This window comes from Plasmopara halstedii (genome assembly GCF_900000015.1).
Source record: "Plasmopara halstedii genome assembly, contig: Scaffold_658, whole genome shotgun sequence".
NCBI lineage: Eukaryota > Oomycota > Peronosporomycetes > Peronosporales > Peronosporaceae > Plasmopara > Plasmopara halstedii.
The window spans coordinates 1985468-2008706 of NW_020187575.1; the positions used below are offsets into that span (position 1 = coordinate 1985468).

Sequence of the window (23239 nt, forward strand, 5' to 3'; positions counted from 1 at the left end):
AAAGTGCCTAATTTTAAATGTTTAGATTTTCCTAAATTTATATAGTAAAATCCAAATACATGCATAACTACTGGCTACCTAGCCACATACCGCATTCTTGTTTGGGTACAGTCACATCATGCTCATCTGGTGTGACAGACATCCCTGTTACCAGGGTACGTGTAACCCCGTTACAGAGGATGCAGCGAGGCTGTCGTAGCTTTTTCGCCTATAGGAAGCTAAGCTAAGGTCGATAACCTTTGTTCTATATTTAGAACCAGTACGAGTGTAGCGGACCGCAATCTGCTTATTCCAAGAGTAATCACAACTTTAATTGAACGCAGATAACCCTTCCGTTCAAACTGTAAAGTGTTTTCTTGGATTTATATGCGGCAAAGCCGCCTATATCTGAATCTATAGGGTTTCCTGATTAAAAAGTAGCACCTAATTAAAATGCATAACTATTGGCAGTCCTGCTACCTTATTTAGACCACTGTGTGGTCACACCATCTTGTGTGACCTTGAAATCGAGGTACGTGTAACCCCGTTACATAAAATCAAGCCCGATAGACTTCAAGCTCAGTGGCTGCTCAATGTAGCGCAATATCCATAGAAGACGGTAAAATTTGAGTCCCAATGTTTTTCAAATTCTGGAGGTGGAAGGTTGCAACCGACTGTAGACTTTTGTACTTTCACCCTTTTTGATTTTTATTTCAATTGTATCAAATCTATACTATACAGTAGGTTTAAAAATTAGATTGCGCATTTGTGAACTTGGGAATATACATATGTGACGAAGTTATGACGGGGGATAAGGTCTCTCCGTACAGGAGATGCTTGTCATAACGGAGTTTTAAAAAGGCCTTGTAAAACACAAATATAGTATTTGTTTGATAAAATTGCTCTAAAAATCGATGGCACTTTGAAAAAGAAAGTCCAACAAATAACTTACTTACTAGAGGTAGTTCGCCTTGTTGACGCCCTGGTAAGTCGATGTTTTCTTCATGCTAAGCGCATAGCAGCCCTGTTGCAGGCTATTTCTGATGTGAACGAGCGAGATGAAGAATATAAACTAAAGCTCGAAGCAACTAAAGTGGATTGGCCAATTGAGCCGGTGTCTGGTGGATTATGCTTAGTAGGGAGGCAGTAACAGAAGTCGCTGCTTGAAATTTTGGTACTACCTGAGCAGACTTGATTTTTTTATAGCTAACAAACTTTGCCAGATTCGTATTTTTAAGCGAATATATACTTGTCCGTTGACATGCTCTTTGTCTTTAGGAGATGTTACCGTCTACACCATATCATTGTATACAGATTTAAGGATTTTTATTTTTATACTCTTTCCTCTTCTGTTGTTGCTGCATGAATTGAGGTCGCTTTAGCTGCTTCAAAAGGCTCAACAAGCCTTGCCAGGACGTCATTTACAGCAGAAACAAGACCGCCGTTATCTCCGTCTACAAGACCAGAAGTCGGTGATTCGTCAGCTACTACGGTCAACAATTCATTCTCGTCGTTTAAACCAGTAATTTCATCGGCGCTTATAATCTGCTCCATCACTCCATCACCAGATTGAATCGCTTCCGATTCTTGTACAATGTCAGCCGCTTGAATTCCATCATCAATTTCAGAAGTAACATCGTTGGCAGAGACTGAGAAAACATCGTCGCCTTCTTCAAAATGCTCTATCTCAAATGCATTTGCAATTTTACTATCTTTCGCTGCAGAATTCTCGGCATCAGCCGTATCGGATACACCAGTGATCTCGACAATATCAATCTGATCAGTCATATCCCGAGCAACTTCAGCAGCATCAGCTTCGAAATCGTCCAATACTTTCGCGGCTTCGATCGCCACAGAATTTTCGCTAACGGGCACGGAGTGATCCACTTCATTTGCACTGGAAACATCTAATGCAGTATTGCTGTTGTCCTTTTTATCGTCCACACCTCTGACTGCATCGATCTCATTACCAAAGCGAGGTTCAAATCCATGCGAGTCAGTCACTGCACCTGACACAACATCGACTATCGCTCCGACCATATTTTTATCGTCGTCGGATTCTTCCACAGAAGCCACAGCAACAGCACCGGTGAGGTTGTCCGTCAGACCAAATGATGACTCGTCTTCAGAAGAGATATTTGAATCGATATCAGTCTCATCCATCGCTTCCGAGTTTAGTTTATCCATCTTTGCATCAGGGATTGCTAATGATGTTTGAAAACTTTCATAAGAAGCGACTGCATATTCTTCACTCTTCTTGCCGTTATTTATAACCATAAAAGACTCGTTTGAAACACCAGCACTGCTATCTTCAAGCAACGATTCTGCCATGTTGACGTTATATGAGCTCAACAAAGACGCAGAATTTGGATATAGTCCGATCGTTTCTTTCTCCGGTTTATGATCAACCTCAGAATCTATAACGTCATTTTCAGCTTCGGCTGGACTTTTATTCTCTTTGACGTCAAGCACGGCTTCAAGCTTGCTCCTCCCTGTCTCAACATCATTTTTTTCAATTAAAGTAGCCGAAGTCTTCAAATTCGCTGCTTCAACTGAAGACGCCTCACTTAAAGCATCGCTGGCCGAGTCTACTTCAGTCAGTTCGGCTTCAGTGCCTTCAGTGCGAGACCATTCATCAACGGCAGAAACGGATTCGAACACTGGCACACCCGGATTGACAATTGCTGAACTAGCAACAACATTATCCCCAGACAGCTCAGGCGATTCCTCCATTAAAGCAGCATGAGAGTCATCCACGACAGCTGCAGTTAGGTTGCCACCCGTTACGTGCGTTTCCGTCACGGGATACAACAGATTTAAATCCTCCTGCCGGACCTCTATTTCAACAAATTTATCTCCCTCGACACCCATTTCTTGAGAACTTTTGACTTCTATCGACGCAGTTTCAAGCACTCGCTCCACAGCCTCGGATATGACAAAAGTCTTTTCATCACCGGAAGTAGAGTAAAATTGATCATCGTCATCATCTTTTACCAAACTGGGATTAGCACTATTCTCTTGCAAAATTTCGGTTGCGTCACTCACTATATCAACCAAACCCTCCCCATTGCGCAAAGCTAGCTCAGAATCTTCAAGTGGTACGAACTTGTTCAGCTCCGAAACATGGAATGCTGTGACTGCTTCGTAGTTTTCATCGGAATCTGATTTATTCAAAAACCTTGCGCTGTCAATTATTGTTAGGTTCTCTTCAGCCAGATGGTCGTCGTACAACTTGGCACTTTCATCGACTATATCTCCCTCCAACCTGACAAACATATCCGCTGATTCGATCTCGCCAATTGGCTGATCTATCTCACGCTCTTTTCCCACATCGCCTTTCTCAGGCAACCGTTCTCTAACCTCAACACCTTTCCCATTCTCCACATTTCCCGTAGCTGCCACCTCAGCCTTCTCAGGCAGCCGACGTCCAGTCTTGACCTCAATTTCATTCTCCGAGGCTGCGAACTCACTTCCAACAAATAATTGATCTCCGGAGTCATCATCACTATCATTTTCCACGTTAATCGTAGCTTCTTCCTCTACATTTTGAGGCACTTGGTGTCCGGACTTCACTTCACTTAAATTCTGAATGTACTTGGCAGCCAATTTCTCATATCCGTCAGGCAGCTGGCCTTTCGCATCACCTTCGTTCTCGTTGTCGACATTATTAACAGATGATACATCATAAAGCATCTGGTCTCGAGCATCTATTTCGTTGTTACCTTCGACATTATCATACGCACCGCTTTCCACCGCTACCAAACCAGTAGAGTCGTTTTCCACATCTTCTCCAAGCTGGGTTTTTTTCTCAGATTCGAGTTTATACTTTGAAAGATCAATAACAGAAACCCAAACAAACGAACCAACACTTAGCGATAGATCCACGACAGGTTTAGCGTAGGTTTCATAAAATTCTTGTGACGGAATGTACTCTTTTACACTAGCGATCCATGGCGTCCCAAATGAGTCCGGAGAAAATGGCACCAGCTTCGCTAAATCAATGATATTATCGCCCGAGAAGTTTGTAAACAAGGCACTCTGACGAGAATTCCACACAGCGCAAAAGCAGTCATCTGAGTAGGACTGGCTGAAATAGGCAGCGATACGCTCATAAGTAAAGTCCTTCAATTCGTTTTCAAGATCAAAGCACTCTTCAGCAGGTTCTAAATCCTGTTCGTCGTTGCCAAAAGCACGACACTCCCACGCATCTATGATAACAAAACTGACGAAAACAGCACCAAAACAGAAATAAAGCAGCACCGAGAGCCAAAACACGAGCGAGATTGTACGAATAAACCAGCCTCGCTTATTTTTCTTGTGTGAGTTACGTCCATCGACGCAAGCACGATGAGCCTGCTCCAGCAGTTCCACATTTTCTTCTAATCGCTTCACGCTAAGTGCCCCATACTTTTTCTTCAATAAACCAACAAGTTCCCGTTCCTTCCCAGCATACTGCTTTGCGACAATAGATACGTTTTTCAACTTGTCAGGCTGGTGATGGTTGTACAACTCCTCTAACAAGATCTCCAAGGTGATAGGAGGAAGAACTTTTTTCTGATCTTGAATACTCATGTCAGACGCATGATAACGCTGACGGAGTCCTGAAGAGGAGATATTTTTTTCGTCCATTGCAGCCTGATGAGCGGTTGCCGGGATTGCATTATCAAATTTAGCCGGAGTAGGCTCACTTATATGTGAGCTGTCTGTTGCCGCTTCAGACGTGCCCTCATTTTCGAGAGGTTTTTGTGAAGACGAGAGAGAAAGAGACGAACCAACACCCATAGAGCGACGTTGTGACGCGATGGCTCCACGGTTCGAAAGCGCTTCGCTTGAACTCACTAAAGCTGCAGCTTGTTTTACATCGTGTTGTGTATGAGTTTCAAGTTCATTGTGATTCTGGGAGGAAGGAGCAGCGCTAGCGTCTACATCAACGGTAGGAGTAAGCAATTGGAGGAACTGTGGATGCCGTGGGTGGCCTTGGCGACTTGATTTTGGATTGTCCGACACTTTCGATGGTTTACCTGTACGATTGTCGATTGTACTGTTGCTTCTGTCGTCACTAGAGATTGAAGCTCTAGCCATGCTTTCAAATTTATCTTTTAATGCGACAACTTTTGCTGCGCCGTATCGCTTTGTCAACTCAGCGAACAGCCATTTTTCACGACCAGCATACCTCTTTCCATAAACTGTTGCCATCTTAAGACGTTTTTGATCTACTTCGTTGAAGAAATCAACCAAGAGTGTCTCTAACGACACTGGCTCGGCAAGCGAGGCGACCTTGCCGTCTTCCCGTTTTGGCGAAGAAGCTGATAGCACAGGACTATCGTCAGGTTGTGCGCTAACGCTTGCTACCTCAGACAATGAAGTGTGCTCAGGTGTATCTCGAGCACTATCACTTTCAAAAGAATAATTCTTTGAAGCCTCATCTACTGAAGTAACCTGCGATTTCACAGACCGAGCGGGAACCTCACTTATGTTGATTTCGCCCCGATCACTTACCAGTGATGGCCCTTCTTGAAGTTCTTGAATAATTTTCCCACCGTCTGACATCGCCGTGCTTCCAGAAGACTTTATTTGTGCTTGGTGATCATCAATTTTTTGATCAGCAGAAGCCATCGGTTTGGCACAATGCATCGAAACATCTGGTAAAGGCGTATTCATTATTGAACCCTCATTTTGGTCTAGCGCGCCGTACCCTTCATGTTGCGTCAACGATAGCGAGGAACTCTGCTGTTCAGGGGGCGTTGATGGTGCTACACCAGCATCTAATATTAAAGCGGAATCCTCCGTTTCCATTTTTACTTTATCGTGCTGCGTCTGTTGAGCAAGGCGGTCTACTTCTGAGATTTCAGTACGACTCTTAACTCCGCGTGGAGACATAAGAACTGATTTCAGCTCATAGTCTTCAGAAGCTGTCACTGCTTCGCAAGTAGCATATTTTACAGCAGTGGACGAAGCAGCCACTTGATCCCCACCAGTTGACCCAATAGTAAACACTGGTGGCAAATTTTTCATTGGTGTCGCACCCCCAGACGCCCATGGATCCCAAAGCGGTCGATTCGGCGACCGAGGTGACGCAAGTCCAAATTGGGAAGTACGATTGTGACTCTGAATCTGATGAGCGTGAGCCGAAGAAGTCATTGAAATCTGTTCGTGCAGCACGGTAGGTATCGCAGATTGCACAGAGGCAGCTGGCGTCGAAAGAGGCGAAGATGTCGATGCTGATCGCTTATTTTCAGCCGAAATTATCATTTCCTCGGTGTTTTCACCTAAGCTTGTTTCTTCAGCTATAGAAGGCATCTCATCAAAGCCACTATTTGTGCTGCCATTTGCTTTAGCTGTCTCCGCTAGCTTCAACTTGGTCGACAGATCACGAATTAGTTTTTCTTGTTCCTCCAACTTCTGCCGTACCAACATCCGATCCCTCTCTACCTCCATCATCGTTCGTTCGAGCTTGTTCACCTTCGATAATGACTGCATCAGTTCTTCCTCCGTGTCCTGTTTTGTTTTAACTAGTTGCTTCCGCAATGTAGCCTCTGATATTTGCAATTCCCGCACGTATCCCATGAGGCTGTTCACACTGGTTCGAGTAGGCAAAAGTTTTGAAGCGACCAGCTCATTACTTCGCAGTTGTCGAAGTTTGTCGATCGAAAATTGTGGCTGTCTTGTGTTGTTAAAAGCTGATGGACACGACTGCGGGCCATTCTGTTCTTCATCGTAAGCGGATGCGATCGTGTCAGCAAACATATTTTCCGAGCTATTTGTACGAGACCCCGCAAGACTGCCCGCATGCGCTGTCAGCTCTAGACGCACACGCTGCGTGGCACTCATTTCTCCGCCGATTTCATGTTTTGGTTTGCCCAGCGGTGTTTTTGGTGGGTGTACATCCATTCCGCCTAGGCTGCCAAACGTCTGACTTGTCCCGTGCTCACTAGTCGCAGCAGCAAACAGTAGCGAATGTTGCTCTGTTGCTGTGGAAGCCATTTCTTGCTGAGAAGTAGACGGCACTGCTTCACTAGTCGTGATTGATGAGGCCCAGCTCAGTCTTGATACCTGCTCCTGCTCACTGTGTATGGCGCCAAAACCGCTCACTGAATCGATCTCGCTACCACTCCAGCTGACATTGCTATCGATAGATGACGACGCTGGGCGCTTTCGATGCTTCTCGTACAGCGGTGACTGTAAAAGACAACGTAATTTAGCCTCTCATCACAACGATTTGCCGTAAATCAACAAAAGCATACATCATGGCGTCCTCCTACACGTCCTGGTTTCCATCCTCGTCTAGTTGCATTTGCGTTTGTGCTAGCGGGTCCTCTTGCCATTGGAAAACCAAAAGTTTGCGGTGCATGTGGCTGCTGCGGCGGAGGAGGGGGTGCGTTCTGCTCATTGAGAGCGCTCGCTGGAGCTGCTTCAAAAGTGGGTGGGTGTCCGGTTCGATGTGGGAACGACTGAAGTTGTGCAGCGTTGATAAACGGCCTCGGCGGCACCTTTCGCTCCATAAGTTGACCGTCTTTCTTTAATTTTGGTTGCCGTCCAGACTTTGCCACGTGCTCGTTTAGTTTTGTACAGACAGGGTGCCACAACTTATCTAGAGCTACCGATCATGTATCGTACATAGCGCGAGTATGAAACATCATAATCTGCTAAAATATGTCAAGGTCAAAGCGTAAGAATATCACGCAAGTGTCAATTGACGCATTTGTGGGTACAGACGCCGCCGCGCGCGTGGCTGAGGATGTGCACTTTAAGGTACCATTTCTTCCTCTGACAGCACCAGAGAGATCCACACCAACAGCTTTCCGCACAGATATGCCGCTGTACGAGCACCAGCGCCGCTCGCTTCACCGCATGCTGCAGATTGAGGCGCGCGACGAGAGTGTCGCCAGATTTAATTTTGGTATGCTTGATTACTTTTCCAAAGGCGGTGTGCTAGCAGATGCAATTGGAATGGGTAAAACGGCTACAATGCTAGCGCTTATCGCAGACGAGCCAAGGGACTATGCGGTGGGGGCCAATTTGCTTGTTGCGCCGTCGCATTTGTTGGCCCAGTGGAAGCATGAAGTGAGCAAGTTTTTTAAAAGTGGAGAGGTTGAGGTCGTATTGGGATTGAAGCAGTACATGGAAATAGTAGAAAATCCAGCGGCCAGAGTGAATATGTCTAATCGCATGCTGGTGCTCGTAGGGGTCGAAGAAGCTGTCAAGTCAAAGAACTATTATTACAAACACGGAAAGCTCTATTCAACAGGGCTGCGAGGAAAGAGAAATTTATTGCGATTCGATTCTTCTGCTTTACTAGGGTACGAAGAAGCTGCCAAGTTTGTGCACAAGGCCTATTGTGGACCGTTGTGGGTTACACAGTTACATCGACCGTATAAACCGTGGAGACGCGTAATCTTTGAAGAAGTTCAGGATATAGTCTTCCTAGAAAAAAAGGCACTAGATTGCTTTATTCAGCTCACGCACCGATGTCTGAACGTATGGCTTATAACTGCAACGCCGTTTCCAGGAAAAGCTGAATCATTAAACGCGAACAATCAACTGCTAGGATTTAAAAGGCTGCGACTACAGCCGTATGATCCTGCATTTGACGAAATTAAGCGTAAATTGTATCTGCGCAACTGTGCACAGGTGAAGCAGCGAGTAATCACTGATAAAATTAGGGTCAACGAAACGTACATTCCAATTAAGTTGCACCCTGTAGAGCTTATATTGTATCAGGTCGAGCGTGTGTGGGCACTTGAGCAGTCTGAGTACAATTTATTTGACGTGGAAGATGGTGACGACCATAGTAAGAAGGGCGCTGCCAAAGTTGTTGTTTCCGAACCGCAAAGTGCCGTAGAATCTTTGTCCAACATGTTATGGTCACCACAGTACAAGTCTGCGCGGCAAAGTTGTGTGCACGCTGGTATTTCAGATAGACTTTTTGAGCGTGAACAAAGTAGTAAGCAGAATAATTCGAGCGAAAAACTGCCGACACCGGCGCTGGTAAAAATCAAGAGCCCTAGTGAGGTATTTCGTGATGAGATTTATCACGTAAATCGACAGCTAGCTGTGGCTACTAAACGTAAAAAGGAAGTCAATATCATGGAAAATGCCACGCGCAACACTGTGGAAATCTGCCGGGTTATTTACTCAAATACGTACGCTAGTGTGCGGGACTGCTTTGAAGACATGGAGGCCTCTGGTTTGAGCAAATTTTTTGATGATAATGGAGAAACTGATGCAGGTTTTCGCATGCTTTACAAACATTATCCATTCGGCGATGATACACCTGAGCCAACTGAGCTGCTATTCTACTATCATGGTGAAATTAAAGATTATCTGTTGAAATATTTTGAGACAATGGAGAAAATCAAAAAGCTTGCCAACGTTATGGAATTTACGCTCATCGAACGGTGTTTAAGTGCTTGTGCAATTGTTGAGGAGCAGCTCAAGCAGCTTACTGAATGTATAGCACTTGTAAACTCAGTTGAGCGTCACAAGGATAAATTTATTGAGACGGCGCCTGTTCACGGTAGCAAGATTGCTGCATTGGTGCAATACTTAAGCCGCATGTCGACAATCAAGGTCGTGGTTTTTACCATGTGGGATCGAGCACTGCGAGTTATAGACAAAGCACTTCGTCTAGCAAGTATCTCATGTGCCGTGTTTCTCCAGCACCAATCTAGTGAGACGAAGTCTGCCCATGTCGCATCTTTCCTTGGTGGAGATATTCAAGTTCTCATTTTGAACTCGCTTACAAGTGCGTCCGGTATCAACTTACAAGTGGCGTCCCACGTTATTTTCTTGGACCCAGTTGGATTTAGTCCTACGCAAGCCAGTACGCTAGAGGAGCAAGCGATTGGACGAGTGTTGCGCATGGGACAGATTAATTCCAGCGTGACCGTTGTTCGATTTATCGCTGAAGACACAATGGAGGCTACACTTTATGATGATATTCACAAAGCAACAGCAAAGGCCAACGCAGCGGACGACTCGTTCTTTGACGGCAAGAGGGAAGACAGTTACGTGTGTGTTGATTATTCTGCACCACTTCGGCGTGTCGTGCGAATGTTCACACCAGCCGAAGGTAGAGCTCAAATAGAAGACGAGGAGATACAGATTGAGGGGTCCATGTCAATTGAAGAAGCCATCACGCGTCGAATTGAGCAGGCCGAAGCAGAAGGCAAAGTCTTTGATCTCACGGACGATGTGTTAGTAGAAAACGAGCACCAAGTAATTGATGCTCAAACAAACTTCTCGACACATCAACGCAAGAAGCGCAAAACCCATGTGTCTGAAGTCTCAGTTATATGTGGCGGGGAAGCCCATCTTAAAATTGAACCGCATAACGAGTACATGTAATATTCAATTCGTCTCATTCCTGTTTCTTTTGACAATAGTACTATGCTTTGATAAATCTTGTCAGCGTTGTTGCATTGCATTGATGCATTTCTAAAAAGATGAAAGATAGAAGATATAATCAGGAGAAAGAAATGTGTAAAACAAGCATCCATTTAATTGTCGGTGTGAAAATGGGGGTTCACGGTGCATCAATGTGTTAGTCAAGATTGTACTCATGAAATGTATCCATCGAGCGGAACATGCTGCCGCATCAAACTAGACGGACTAGACAGCTTGTGGAATGTTTCTGCACCTACAACTGGCCACAGTCGGCAATAACCACGGGCTTTTTGGTCTTACCCGACTGCGAGCCTACGGCCTCAACTTTTTTTACCACGTCCATGCCATCCACAACACGACCAAAGACAACATGCTTTCCATCTAGCCACGAGGTCTCGACCGTGCAGATAAAGAACTGCGAGTTGTTAGTGTTGGGTCCTGCATTCGCCATAGACAGGATGCCTTCTCCCTTATGTTTCAGCAGAAAGTTCTCGTCGGCGAATTTTTCGCCATAGATGGATTCACCACCCGTACCATGTCCATTTGTAAAGTCACCACCCTGGCACATAAAGTTGGGAATAACGCGGTGGAATTCGCTGCCCTTGTAGTGCAGCGGCTTGCCCAAGCGGCCGATACCCTTTTCACCTGTGCACAATGCACGGAAGTTCTCGGCAGTCTTGGGCACTTTGTCAGCAAACAGCTCAAAAGTTATGCGGCCAGCAGGAGCGCCGCCAATGGTCATGTCAAAAAACACTTGTGGATTCGGCATGTTCCAGATGAAATCCTTTCTTTCTTGCAACTTTGGGAATACGCGAGTGGCTCACACGATAGATGGGGGGAGTACAAACGCCATCGAAAAACCTCTTGGTTAATCACACGATAAAACCTTATGAAAGATACTACTGAACCTGTGAGATAACATGGCTGTTTTCGAAGGGGAATAAATTATTGCAAGGCCATGTTGACGACTTCAACTTTGTCACCAACACTCAGCCATCGTGTCTCCTCTCTGCTAGCATCAGCTATGAGAAATTGTCCGAAGTAAATACTACTGCGTTGTCGTCGATAGGTAGAGAGCACTTGTAGTGGCTGGCGATGAAAGACACCCGAGTGCGGATCAAGATTGATGATGCTGCAGCGGCTACATGGGCCCGAGACGTCAAATGTAGTTCTGCCGATACGTACGCGCTTCCAAGTATCTTCCTCAAATGGCTCTAAGCACCCGTCCACAATTAAATTGGCACGAAATGCGTCTTCATTAATATGAAGAGCGCGATCGATAGCGCTGAGTTTTGTGTCGAAATGCGCAATACTCTGGCGAGAAATGAGCAAATATTGTGCCTGGTTGGCAAACCCGATGGTCCTAGCTTCACGAGTCGCAATGTTGGGTACTTCAGGGTCCCAAGTCTTTGAATTTTGTTGAGGTAGCGTGGGAAGTGTCTTTTGTAGACTTGTATGAGACACACGGAGGTAGCTGGTAGACACTCGCACTAGCGCGCATTGTCGTCCTAGCCATGAGCTGAGCCATCGAGAGACTTCAGAGTCAACGTCGCACCCTTTGCAGGTTCCAGAACAAATACGCATACTACGAGGATTATCGCTGCTTTGCTGCTTAGCCGTAGAAGTGTCGACGCGTAGCGATATCGTAAAGGATGTATTTAGAGAAACCTTGCTTGATAATTGTGAAGCTGGGGAGTGTAACGACTCGTCGTTGTTGGATTTGCAATACGTAATTGTAAGTGTTTTGCGCTCGAGATCGATGATAGGATGCAAGAAGCAAAGGTCTGGCAACACTTTAAGCGTTAAAGCATTACCTGTAGATGCCTCTACAATTGCGAATTCTCGGTCGAAAAGCAACCCTCTCGACCCGACTGGCCAAGTTTCGACAGTCATGCCTGCGCACGACTTAATTGGATATAACGTGAGCTTGCAGAGATGAGGAGATTCAGATGCAATTGGTGATAAGGGAGGCTTCAAAATTGGGGTCACGTCTGCTGTTGCTGTCTTACATACAAAATAGGTGAGCACAAACTCCACAAAAGAATGGACGTCTTCAAACGTTGTCATATATCCCAAAGACAAGCGAACGGCACCAGTAGGTAAATTATTCACCACGTCAATATTATCTCCACAGACGTGGCCGGCGGCAAAGCTCGCGAGCAAATCAGAGTCCTTTAAGTTAAGGTAGTGTTGGCATGCACCAGGGTTACAAAAGCAACCTGTACGCAAGTGAATGCCATGGATATCCGCGAGTTTTTGAACCTCATAATATCCGATGTAGCTGCCATCTGACCGACGAAAATTGCATGCAACGATCGGCCCCTGTCTGGCAGGTTGTCTATCAGTGCTGTAGCTGCCATAAATCTCACACACTAAACGTCCATTCCAGTGCTTCATATCAGTGAGCTTGTCAACAAGCCACATCCTTAGTACCTCGGTATGAGCTGAAATGTTTGTCATACCAAGCTTACTGATTTGGCTAAATCCGTGACGCAAAGCAAGAATTGATAGGAATGACGGTGTGCCGTCAGCGAAACGAGAGCTTGCACCAGCCTTGTGGTCTTGACCAAGTGGTAAAGCATAATTTTGACCAGCCAAGATGTTTTGAATCGTGCCACCGCCCTGGTACACTCTCGTCAGCAACGATAGCGCTTCTTTTCGAGCGATCAAGGCACCCAGTCCAGTTGGATAGCCAAACATTTTGTAAAAGGAAAGAACCACAAAATCCGGGTTATTCCTCGAAAGATCAAGCTGATGGGTGCCAGCGTACTTGGCTGCATCAACTAGCACAAGCCATCTCGTGGTAGGCTTGGTTTTGTGTGAACCATTTTTCCAACGACCAGCCCGTATCGGATGTACGAGCTCTAGTGAATGCCGCACGCCGCTAAAATTGCACTCTGCAGGATAGGCAAACAAGCTTGTGGAACAGGTCGTTGAATGCTTAGCTGGTGAATTGCTTGCTGTGCTAGATAATATTTGCTTGTTTGCGGTTTTAACTTTCTCCAAATCCTCAAGCTCGTTTAGTCCAACGCACTTCACAGATGACCCATGTGCCGCTGCATAGCCTCTGATTCCAAGGACACTAGTATGCGAGTCCATCGAATGAGCAAATGTGCTCTTTGAGGTCCATGGAAAGCTTTCTCCGACGAGTTTTAGCGCCGCAGTCGCCCCCGATGTAAAGATTAGCGTGTACTCGTGCTCGCTTGCCGAGAAAAAATTTAGCACCTGGCTTCGCACTCGGTCAATCCTGGCAGTTGTTGACTCAACCTCGTCACCACCTAAAGCGCTGTGCGGATTAGCAAATAATGTACCTTGAAGTTCTTGAAACACTGCATTCAGCTGCGTCTTAGAGTAAATGGTCGCACCTGCGTGGTCCAAGTACACTCTACCGCTCAGTTGTGGGAACTCGTTCATGCGCATCTCATCAATTTGCCACTTTGTTCGTCCCTTATACCCGTAAGAACCGCCGGCCTTCGCGACGAACGCCTCCTTAGACTTAGCTACGCTCATGTGTGTGGTATTTTTCATAAGCATTTCTTGCTTACTTCAGTGACAACAATCTGAACATGTGCATATGTATCTATTGCAATCAATCAAATTATCCTTTCTGATACTGCAGTACTTTCTGCTACCTACAACTCTCCTCACAAGGGGTATAGACGCTAGCTTGTTGACCACATCTCTAGTAAAGCTACTGATTTTGAGCCGAAGCTAGAGCATTTGTCACATAAAAAATACCACATACCGGCACAGGATCATCAACATTGGACTTGAGCTTTACGGGATCTGTCCGAAGACCATGCTACATTGGTCCAGGTTTTAAGTACTCTTGGAGGTAGCCATTTGCGATACGCTACACTCGTACTGGTTCTTGTAAAGAGCGTGATCTTAGCTTAGTTTCCTCTAAGCAAAGAACTACGGCAGCCTCGCTGCACATGAAACCCTTCGTGCTTCGCGCGGTGAAGGCTACTAGATGTCGCAAATATCCCTGTGTCAGGGCAATTAGCATGTCTAGTTAAACGATATTGCCTTCGGAAAACAGACTGATATCATGGCAACTCCTCAATCCGGTGTCAACCACCGTGACGAGTCACTTATCAGCATGTCGTGCTTCCTCTGTTATTGACAAATTTTTGTCAATGTCAGAGGATACTTCCTGAATTCATTGCTCTTCGGTTGCCCTCACTGATTGACTCGTCCATCACAGCTTCTCGTACGAGGTATGTATTGTACTACAGTATACATACACATAACACTACTCAAACATACCAAAGTAGTGGACTGATGAGGCAGAACGAAGTCGTGAAGGAGAGGTCATGGGTCACATGGGTAGTTAGTATCGCGCCGTGCAATGCATTTTTTTGTTCTGAACATTTAAGAAGGATATATTAAATAATATATTTATTTTAGACTTCATCCTTGATGTACGTTGCTCTTGAGATAAAGAGCATACTAGATATCTAGCTACTACTTAGAGACGCTTGGTTCCATTCCTGGATGAGGTAGACAAGCCCATTCTCTGTGCTTCGCTAACGTGGCTCATCGAGTCAGAATTTCCTATGTACGGCAACCTCGTTCAGTTGGTAGCAGTTGTAGTCAATCCGACAGAGAAGGTATAAGAAACTAGACTTTCTGTGGGGACGAAACACAAATTGTCAGGCCATGTGTTCTTGGAACGACAAGTCACGCTTAATCGGTATGCCTTTGATTGGTCCCGATGAGAAAGACGAAGCGGTGATGTAGTGTTACCAACTTTGAGCTTGTGAGACACCTCCAGAAACACCTCAACCAGGAGCTGCTGGATCACAAGAGGATCCTAAGGTTATTGTTGTTTAGCGAGAAGCCTTATGGGGGTATGGACGAATAAAACATGTATCTGTTTAAATGAAGAAAGTCATGAAATTGACCATGCTCCGGGTGGCCGCGCGCGAAAAAGTGGACTAACGTGCAGTATATTTGTGGAGGAGGCATTTCCAACATAAAAATAATTGAAGAGACATATGCCGTGGGTGTTCACACTGCCAAGCAGGCGCATCAAGTACGTTCCAAATTTTTGTCTACCCGTTGAGAAAGACGGAAAATATTGGATGGGTCTTAAAGTTGCGAACTCTTATCTCCGCGATGGTGGTCTATACTTTATATAAGTACCTGTATTCATGTGAAAGTGTGGATCATATGAAGGCTTTCCTCGTCCACCCTACCGATAACAAGATGCCGTGAATGTTGCGTTGAATGCAAAACGCAACTTTGGTACCGCGAAGAACGGAAGGAGGCAACTTTACGAGCACACCAGGGCGATGCACCTCAGCAGGAAGAGAGCCATCTCTTGATTACCGAGCAGCCCACTCGTACCCACAGATTTCAATAGGCGATAGTATCAATCATTTTACCCTGCAAGCCTTCTATGCCCTTGGTTGACATGTACAAATAGTTGAGCTCATACGCAGGATCGTCCGACAAGCGCGTCGCACGAAATCGTCCGGCCCCACTAGGCCACCCTGTGCCGACTGTTAAGAAAAAAAATATGGTGTATCTTATGATGGTTGCAGTCAACGGAATTGAATCTTGAAATAAATATTTCTATCTAAGCTATGCAGATGCTGCAGTTGTATAGGGGCTTTGCTGACGACATCCGCATTCTGGGCCTTGTCAGACCGTGAAATATCATGAGTGCAACCGTTTTGCCACAACCCTTCACCAGTCGCCTTGAGAATATGTCAAATGGCTCGAAAGCCTAGCAAAACTGTCGACTTGTAAGGATATGAAAGCTATTCTCACCCCGATTTTTACCTTATTGAAATCGGATCGGCCATTTCGGGTCGGACTGCCATAGACTGTGCTTTACTTTAAGCAGAACCACTGGACATAACGTGTGATTGCGTTGGATTTTGCTGGCGTAATGCGGCATAAGAAATACTCACCTCCAGGAGAGGAACTCTCTGCAATAAGTATGCATTTATTCAGCTTATGGTACACCGGCTTGGCTCTATGGCATTTGTGACCTATACAAAGCATGCGTGTTGCGCACAGCGGTGTGCCACCGCTTCACTCATATAAAGTGAATAGACTTAATCTGCTTTGTCAAGTATGACTCAAGGAGAGATATCCCGGTTTGGCTTAATCTAGTAGCGTATGCGTTTTTATGTTATACCAGTTATGAACTGCTGCATGTCGCAATGGCGACGTCGCCGATTGATGCGGTGAAAGTGTATAACATACGGGTCTGGCGTTGATGAAAACTTTGGGAAGCAATAAGTCCAATTTATTAGATGCCGCTACATCAAATGGCGCGATCAAACGTCTAAACCAGGAGTAATCTACGAAGGCATGCTATGCTACAGTACTGACCCAGTTAGCACATAACATGGACAGATTAGTTGACACAGGATGCACCACATACGAGGCTGAATCTGCGGAGACAAAGCTGCACTGCTCAGTAAGCACCTGCAGTGGCGGCACACATGTACGAATGGATCCGCATTTGTGTCCACATGTTTAAACATGTCAATGGGTAAAAATTATTGCCGTATGCTTTGGCGCTTTTGGTCTGCCTGCCGATTTCAGCAAAGGGATGGTTGCCCAACTGCATAAATGATATTTCTGGTTTACCAGCTACGCATCCGGTAATATTTGCATGAAGTCTTTATAAGCCATCTGAGCATAATGGATCATCTCGCTGCTGTCAGCGACACCACACCAATTTCGGTGGGAATATAGCCTATTTGCTCTTTGTCAAAGTGTTCCACCAATATGACTTGCCAGTGGCTATTGCGTCGGATTGAGATTCGCCCTTTGAAGCAAGATTTTGGCAAAAATTTTCCAAGGTGCTTGGCACCAGATGAGACATGATCATCTGCAAGTAGACAGTTGAACAGGGTGTGTTTATTGAGTGACAGAGAATACTTTCCGAGCCACTTGCGCGCTAACCGCAGTGCTAGAGTGCCCCCACTTATTGAGTTTAAGCTGATTTAAAAACGCGGTGCACGCCAACAGACGTCGTCCCATCAAAAATGACTCGATAACCCTCCGTGTCTTTTGACACCGTCAGGCAGAGATTCCAGTCACTCGGTGTTACTTTATCATCGGTACCGCCTAAATATGACGAGGATTACGCATTCTTCGAAAATCAAGTCTTGGCCCTGCAGATTTCATCTCACATCGTCTGTATCAACATGCTCTTGCCCTGGAGAACACGCAACTAGGCCGCTCAGACCCATTTCAACGGGTCAAATCCGGGAAACCGCGACATAAAGTCGTCCTTTCCGGTTTCGCTATAAGGAATCTCTGAAAACCTCAGCTCACGGCTTATTACATCTATCTTCTCAGGAAGTAATCTTGGAGACCGCGCCATACGGCCACTGATTCTTAGTTTAGCATAGTTACACTTTGGAGACCGTAGCTCATAGCCGTCTCTGTCATCCGAACTTTGCTCAAGACTTTTTAGCAATATAATTGTAACAAATCGAGAGTATCCCGTATATCGCAGCTTTGTAACTTGCCAAAACCACTTTTGCTCTCAAGACGTATAACTCCAAGACTCACTTAGCCTTAAGCATTTGATATATGCGTGGCATCGAAATCTTCGATTTCCAATCAATCCATGGCATAAAAATGCCAAGTGTGATACTATATCTGTGCGTACTGACAAACACGCACAGAAAAACATTTGTTTGTTTAAGATTAAAAATGACGTTGCAAGTATTGATAACATTAAGCGCTTCTTTACCATCAGATCAGTATTTAAGATACAATATCATGTATGGCAAAGAAAGGCTGAAGTTCTATAAGCCATCCCGCAACACTGACCGAATCTTGTGGTCAGCAGTTGCGCATTGAATATAATGCAGCATCACCTTCCCCTCGAGATAGCTAGGACGAATTTCTTAATGCAACGTCAATTGCCCAGAGATCCTTCATGACAAGAAACCGTAATTCTTACATCTAGACATGGCCCACTGACTATCTCTTCCCCTGACGTGCGGTTAAGCATTTCGTCCGCTCGCAAAAGGCCTTGTTAAGGGGTACGAGCACTCGCAAGATCTGTTGCTTAAATACTTTCGTGACGGTAATGCCTCATTTACTGAGGTACCGCACGTTAATATCCATAATTACGAACGACTTCCTGGTATAGGACTTACGAGCGCGACACGCTTAGCCTAAGTTTGGAGCAGGGTCATGCCCATATCTCTCTCATGCAGATAGAATTCTGCTTGTCATTGCTCTTCAAAGCACCAAGCTTTTGTTGTATAGAAGCTGTCGTGCTTTGGAGAACTCTGCGACAGCATTGGTGCTTCACCCGACATTCTGTGACTTCTGGATCTGCCTGATCAGCCCATTTTCGTTGATGATAAACGCTTCCAAGCTAGATATTCTGTTGTTTTGCCTTGATACAAAAAATACACATGTTTTCGTGATCACTAAGGCTTATCAAGCGTGATTCGTTGCTCCTGGTCGACATTTAACATGCAGGGGTACAGTCGCTTTTAGCATCAGTCGTTGATTCGTTAAAGAGTTACCAAGTGCAGCGGGTTCCCGCACACCTTACAAAGATGCGGCTTTGATTGATAGGTTGCCTGTGTGATTTTACATAGGATTATTCAACAGCTTACTTTAGAGCGTAAAAATCAAATTTATAATTACCGAGCACATGACACTGCTCAAATTTGTAGGTGATACTCTCATTAATATATCTAACGGAGTGTTTATTATATACGAGTGATTAATCAATTAGTAAAATAGAACCCTGGTTAATCCATTGCCTGATCACTTGATCCACAGTACTCTCTTTTTGTATCTAATTTTGTACCGAGTACTCAATTAAGGTGCTTTACCACGGTACTCCACAGCGGTTCATTCGAGTTTTACCCTAAGTCCTCATAACACTATGCTAAGTTAGTACAAAATCATGTTGCGAATATGTAACCAAGACACGATACAATTTAATTCTTGCATTTTTAGTACCTCTTAGTACTAAGTTTGAGAGACCGTGGGTTTTCGAGCATTCGAAATTCAACGTTGTGCTTGATGAGCACCACCTCTCCCGTTTTACTCAAAACATTGCTTTGATGGCTGACTATCTGGTCAACAATGAGTTTGGATCCAAATTTGTAGATAAAGTAGTGACAACGATATGAAGAAAAGGCCGTTGACGTTGGTGAGAGAACGGTTCCCTTTTTTGCTCTGGTCAAGACTTTCAAAGTCACATTAAAATCTGTATTTGCAAACTGCGCAACGACATTAGTCAGCTGCTTCGTTCGGCTATGAAAGCTGCTTGAAATTATTTACGAGAGGTGAAGGGCATTAACAGAAATTATATTCGAGATGGATCTATGAGCAACCACGCATGATATTTTCAGCTCCAAATACTTTAATGTACACGAACATCTTCGTGGATAAGAAGGTCCGAATGGTAGCTGCCACATGAAAAGGCAACAACGCTTGACAACTACTTGATTCGGATTTCCGAAAAAGATTTAAAAGTTTGACGAAATCCAAGCGCGATAGCATAAGATGACTGCTTCAGCAATAAATTTCTTAAATCTTACACTTGCTAAAAGCAGCGGCAGACGCTAGTAACACCCTGGGTGCGAATAGCGTTCAATTGTCTGTCGCAGTTTTAACTTTTGCGCATCGCTTCAAGGTTGGAAGAGTCGGTTGGTCTATCAGTATTGTGCGAGAGACTACCGGAATCCTATCATTTCCGCGTGAATTACCGACCAGACATTAATTAGACCCTATTGATCGAGACGTAAGATCATTAAATTTTTACAGCCTGATATGGTCTTAGTTTTTGTTGATCAGGTAAAGAACAGCTCTGCTTTAATTACATTGCAGCAGGAGTCCTGTGAGAATTGGCGGTACTACTGAATGCTTTATGTTTACATAAGTGTATTTCAGGCTTGAGGCAAAGCTCAAAGATTTTATGCCTGATACCGTGGAGACTCTACCATCGTCCTGATCTCAAGATACCAGAGCGTTGGCTCAAAATGGGCCTGTCGGACATTGGCTGCTAGCCCACACACGAGAATGGGCGGTTTTGTGTTATTTTTTTGCAGAAGAGGCGTTCCCAACAAAGGAAGATCTGAAGCCAAATATACGTGGGTGCTCGCACCAACTTACCAAGCGTATTGGGTTTGCTCATATTCTCTGCTCATATGTCAAAGGGGGTGAGAGCTAACGCATCATGTCCAGGAGTTTAAAACTTTTATTGCCGCAATGGCATCTAACCCTCTACTGATGGCGATAACTGCTACAATCTTCATGGAGTGTCTCCAAACAAGTGAGGCTCAAACCGAGGCCTTCCGCGTCTACACTACCTATTTTGAGAATGCGGTGGACGTGGAAGCGGATGCGAGTGCAATTTTTGCGCCGCGTTGGCCGGATGGGGTATCGAAAACAGACGCTATAGAGCGGACTAGAGGCGATAAAATTCAGATATACGTAAAAGAGAAAGTGAGATCTGCTGGCTACCAGCAGCTCCATAGTACTCTGAGATGTTTCAACTGTGGTATATTACAACATATGCGCACTGCGTCATCCATATATCTTGGTTGAGCGGTACGATGGATCAAGATCATACGCAAACGCGTCCGGCGAACCTCCCGGGGGAATAGTCTGTATACTCTGATAAAGCTGAGTTATACTGTATATAGTAGTGGTTGCGATCAGCAGGAAACAACCGTAAGATTGTTGGCTGTTTCAAAGCGAGACTACAGTCCCTTGCTGCTATCAACGAGCCGTGGTAGACTGGGTATATTCAAGGGTACTGCGTATTCATGTGCGAAATGTGACGGGGCATCTGTAGAAAATGGTGCATTTTACCTCCAAATGAAGTTTGAAGAATTTACAGCGTGAAACGTCATCTCGTTCCGGACCTGGATTAAGACACGACCATCCTAGGTATGGCAAGGCGGCTGGGACCTACGAGTCATGGGTCTAGTGGACGTCAAAAACGCTAGGTACCAAACATCCCTAGTCATCATCCCACCTTTTTCAGCTGACAGAAGCGCTTTTGTGTAGGTACGAACGAAGATGACTTCCGTGAAAGACATCGAAGCGTTCAGAGTTGACATCTACAGTATTAATAAAGGCATTGAGCAGAGCTCAAAAGGTTATAGCAGCAGTGAGTCGAGATTTCAAAATGAGACAGGAAAGCACGATTGCATATTGCGTGCCCCAAAGTGTATCACTGCTAAGTTTATGACGTGCTTTACAGAGAGTATCTCAGATTTGACGTTAGAAAATAGATGCTATCTGTTGCCGCCTGTGCTAAGGCCAGTGAAAAGTGAAACGACTGGGTTTCGCAGCCAAAATCAATGGGTTTGCAGGGCGACCATAAACCACGAGTTGGAGTGTCCAGACGTAAACATAAAAACTTGCACGTTTTTTCACGATTTGATGGTGCTGCTGAGTCAGCACAACCGTGTGATGGGTCCACCGTGCGGAGCAATGATGCTTAACGGAAAAGTGGCTATTAGCATATAATAGTAGTGACCGGGGTTGTCCTAGGGGTAAGAGCTATCCCTCGCTACCTTCGGCAGAAGCGCTTATTAAACTAGGATAGTCATCTCATCGGGATATATGCAGATGGTTGCAAAACCGTGATATTACAAAGAATTCGAATAGGGCTGAGCTGTTATCCATCATGAACTGAAAACACCCCCAGAGCAGAAACTGCAATGAGTAGCCTTTTAAGACATGATATGGATTTTCTTATCGCTTTTAAAGAAATATCACAACTTGGTGACGAAAAACTCTTTAAGCGTGTCTTCCTCGGATAGAGAATATTAACTTGGTTTGCATAGCCAAATCTTGGGTCACACGTTTATACCTCTTACCAGGGGAACGGTGTAACGTTCATCCGTGCGAGAGACAAGCGAGTTTGGTGAAAAAAAATGTCCACACTGGCGTCGAAGTGTTTTGTCAAAAAGAGTTGTAAATTGTGCACGCATATATTAGATAAAATTCCGGCGCAAACGCTGATTTTCTTTAGAAAGAATGTGCTGCCGTTTAGCTAGGCTGGCTGCACTCGATATAGTTTCCTCTGCTTATTTGATAGTTATAACCAATCGCTTGTGAGAGACAGCGACATCCCTCTCAGTGCGGTGAGAAATCTGAGCAGGATGCCCTGAGAGCGGCTTGCTATACCACGGAGATGTTCTAATTTGCCAGCAACGTTCAATAGTCAGGTTACACAGCTTTTCAGGTCACATCACGGCTACAATCAAACCAAATGGACAACATTTTTCTCCATAGTCGTGCAGATCACGATTGAAAATCACATTGAACACTTGCGAGTTGTGCTCGAGTATATACGCTGACATAAGCTTTGCAGCAATATTTACAACTGCGTCTATGGCGCATCGAAAATTTCTTTTAAAGTTTTCGTCTGAAAACATGAGTTTCGGTCCGATCTTGCGAATATAAATGCCGTGGTAGACTTGCTAATGCCTCCGTCTTACAAGACTTGAGAAATTGGCTTAGTCTGACCACCTACTTGCACATATGCGGAGCAATCGGTCCACCTCTCACCAATATTTTTAATGGGACGTAAATAGAGCTAGTGCACGGCAGAACGGCGACCTTTAATGCTGCGAGAAAAGGCCACAAGCGCGCACCAATTCTGGCTCGTCCATTCCACGCCGTTTTAGGTGCTACAGCCTTTGTTATCGGCTGCACTCGATCCAAGTAACTGCTATTGGTCATAAACACGAAATTGCGTTCGAGATCCAGATGCTGATAACTGCTGAGAGGAATGACCCAGTCGTGACAAGGAGCCTTTTGTAATAAAATATATTTTCGTCAATGTACGTGCTTGGCACTAATTCGTTTGTGATCTATAAAGGTCATGCGTTGTCGAGCACAGCGACGTCGT

General features: G+C 45.0%; 5 protein-coding genes across 5 annotated transcripts; 2 read left to right on the top strand and 3 right to left on the bottom strand.

Annotated features, from left to right (window-relative positions):
* Nucleotides 1-1311: 1311 nt before the first annotated feature.
* Nucleotides 1312-7481, bottom strand: PHALS_13562 (uncharacterized protein; the record flags this gene model as incomplete). Its single annotated transcript, XM_024729344.1, has 2 exons — nucleotides 1312-7158; nucleotides 7224-7481. The coding sequence occupies 2 exons, from the start codon at nucleotides 7479-7481 to the stop codon at nucleotides 1312-1314; spliced, it is 6105 nt and encodes a 2034-aa protein (XP_024579731.1).
* Nucleotides 7482-7632: 151 nt separating this feature from the next.
* Nucleotides 7633-10326, top strand: PHALS_13563 (snf2 domain containing protein; the record flags this gene model as incomplete). The annotated part of the gene is made up of 3 exons (XM_024729345.1): nucleotides 7633-7731; nucleotides 7790-7799; nucleotides 7904-10326. 3 exons carry the CDS (start codon nucleotides 7633-7635, stop codon nucleotides 10324-10326), a joined length of 2532 nt encoding a protein of 843 aa, XP_024579732.1.
* Nucleotides 10327-10618: 292 nt separating this feature from the next.
* Nucleotides 10619-11134, bottom strand: PHALS_13564 (peptidyl-prolyl cis-trans isomerase; the record flags this gene model as incomplete). The annotated part of the gene is made up of 1 exon (XM_024729346.1): nucleotides 10619-11134. One exon carries the CDS (start codon nucleotides 11132-11134, stop codon nucleotides 10619-10621), a length of 516 nt encoding a protein of 171 aa, XP_024579733.1.
* Nucleotides 11135-11310: 176 nt separating this feature from the next.
* PHALS_13565 (molybdenum cofactor sulfurase) lies at nucleotides 11311-13875 on the bottom strand (the record flags this gene model as incomplete). The annotated part of the gene is made up of 1 exon (XM_024729348.1): nucleotides 11311-13875. One exon carries the CDS (start codon nucleotides 13873-13875, stop codon nucleotides 11311-11313), a length of 2565 nt encoding a protein of 854 aa, XP_024579734.1.
* Nucleotides 13876-19249: 5374 nt separating this feature from the next.
* On the top strand, nucleotides 19250-19499 carry PHALS_13566 (uncharacterized protein; the record flags this gene model as incomplete). The annotated part of the gene is made up of 2 exons (XM_024729349.1): nucleotides 19250-19256; nucleotides 19324-19499. The coding sequence occupies 2 exons, from the start codon at nucleotides 19250-19252 to the stop codon at nucleotides 19497-19499; spliced, it is 183 nt and encodes a 60-aa protein (XP_024579735.1).
* Nucleotides 19500-23239: the final 3740 nt, after the last annotated feature.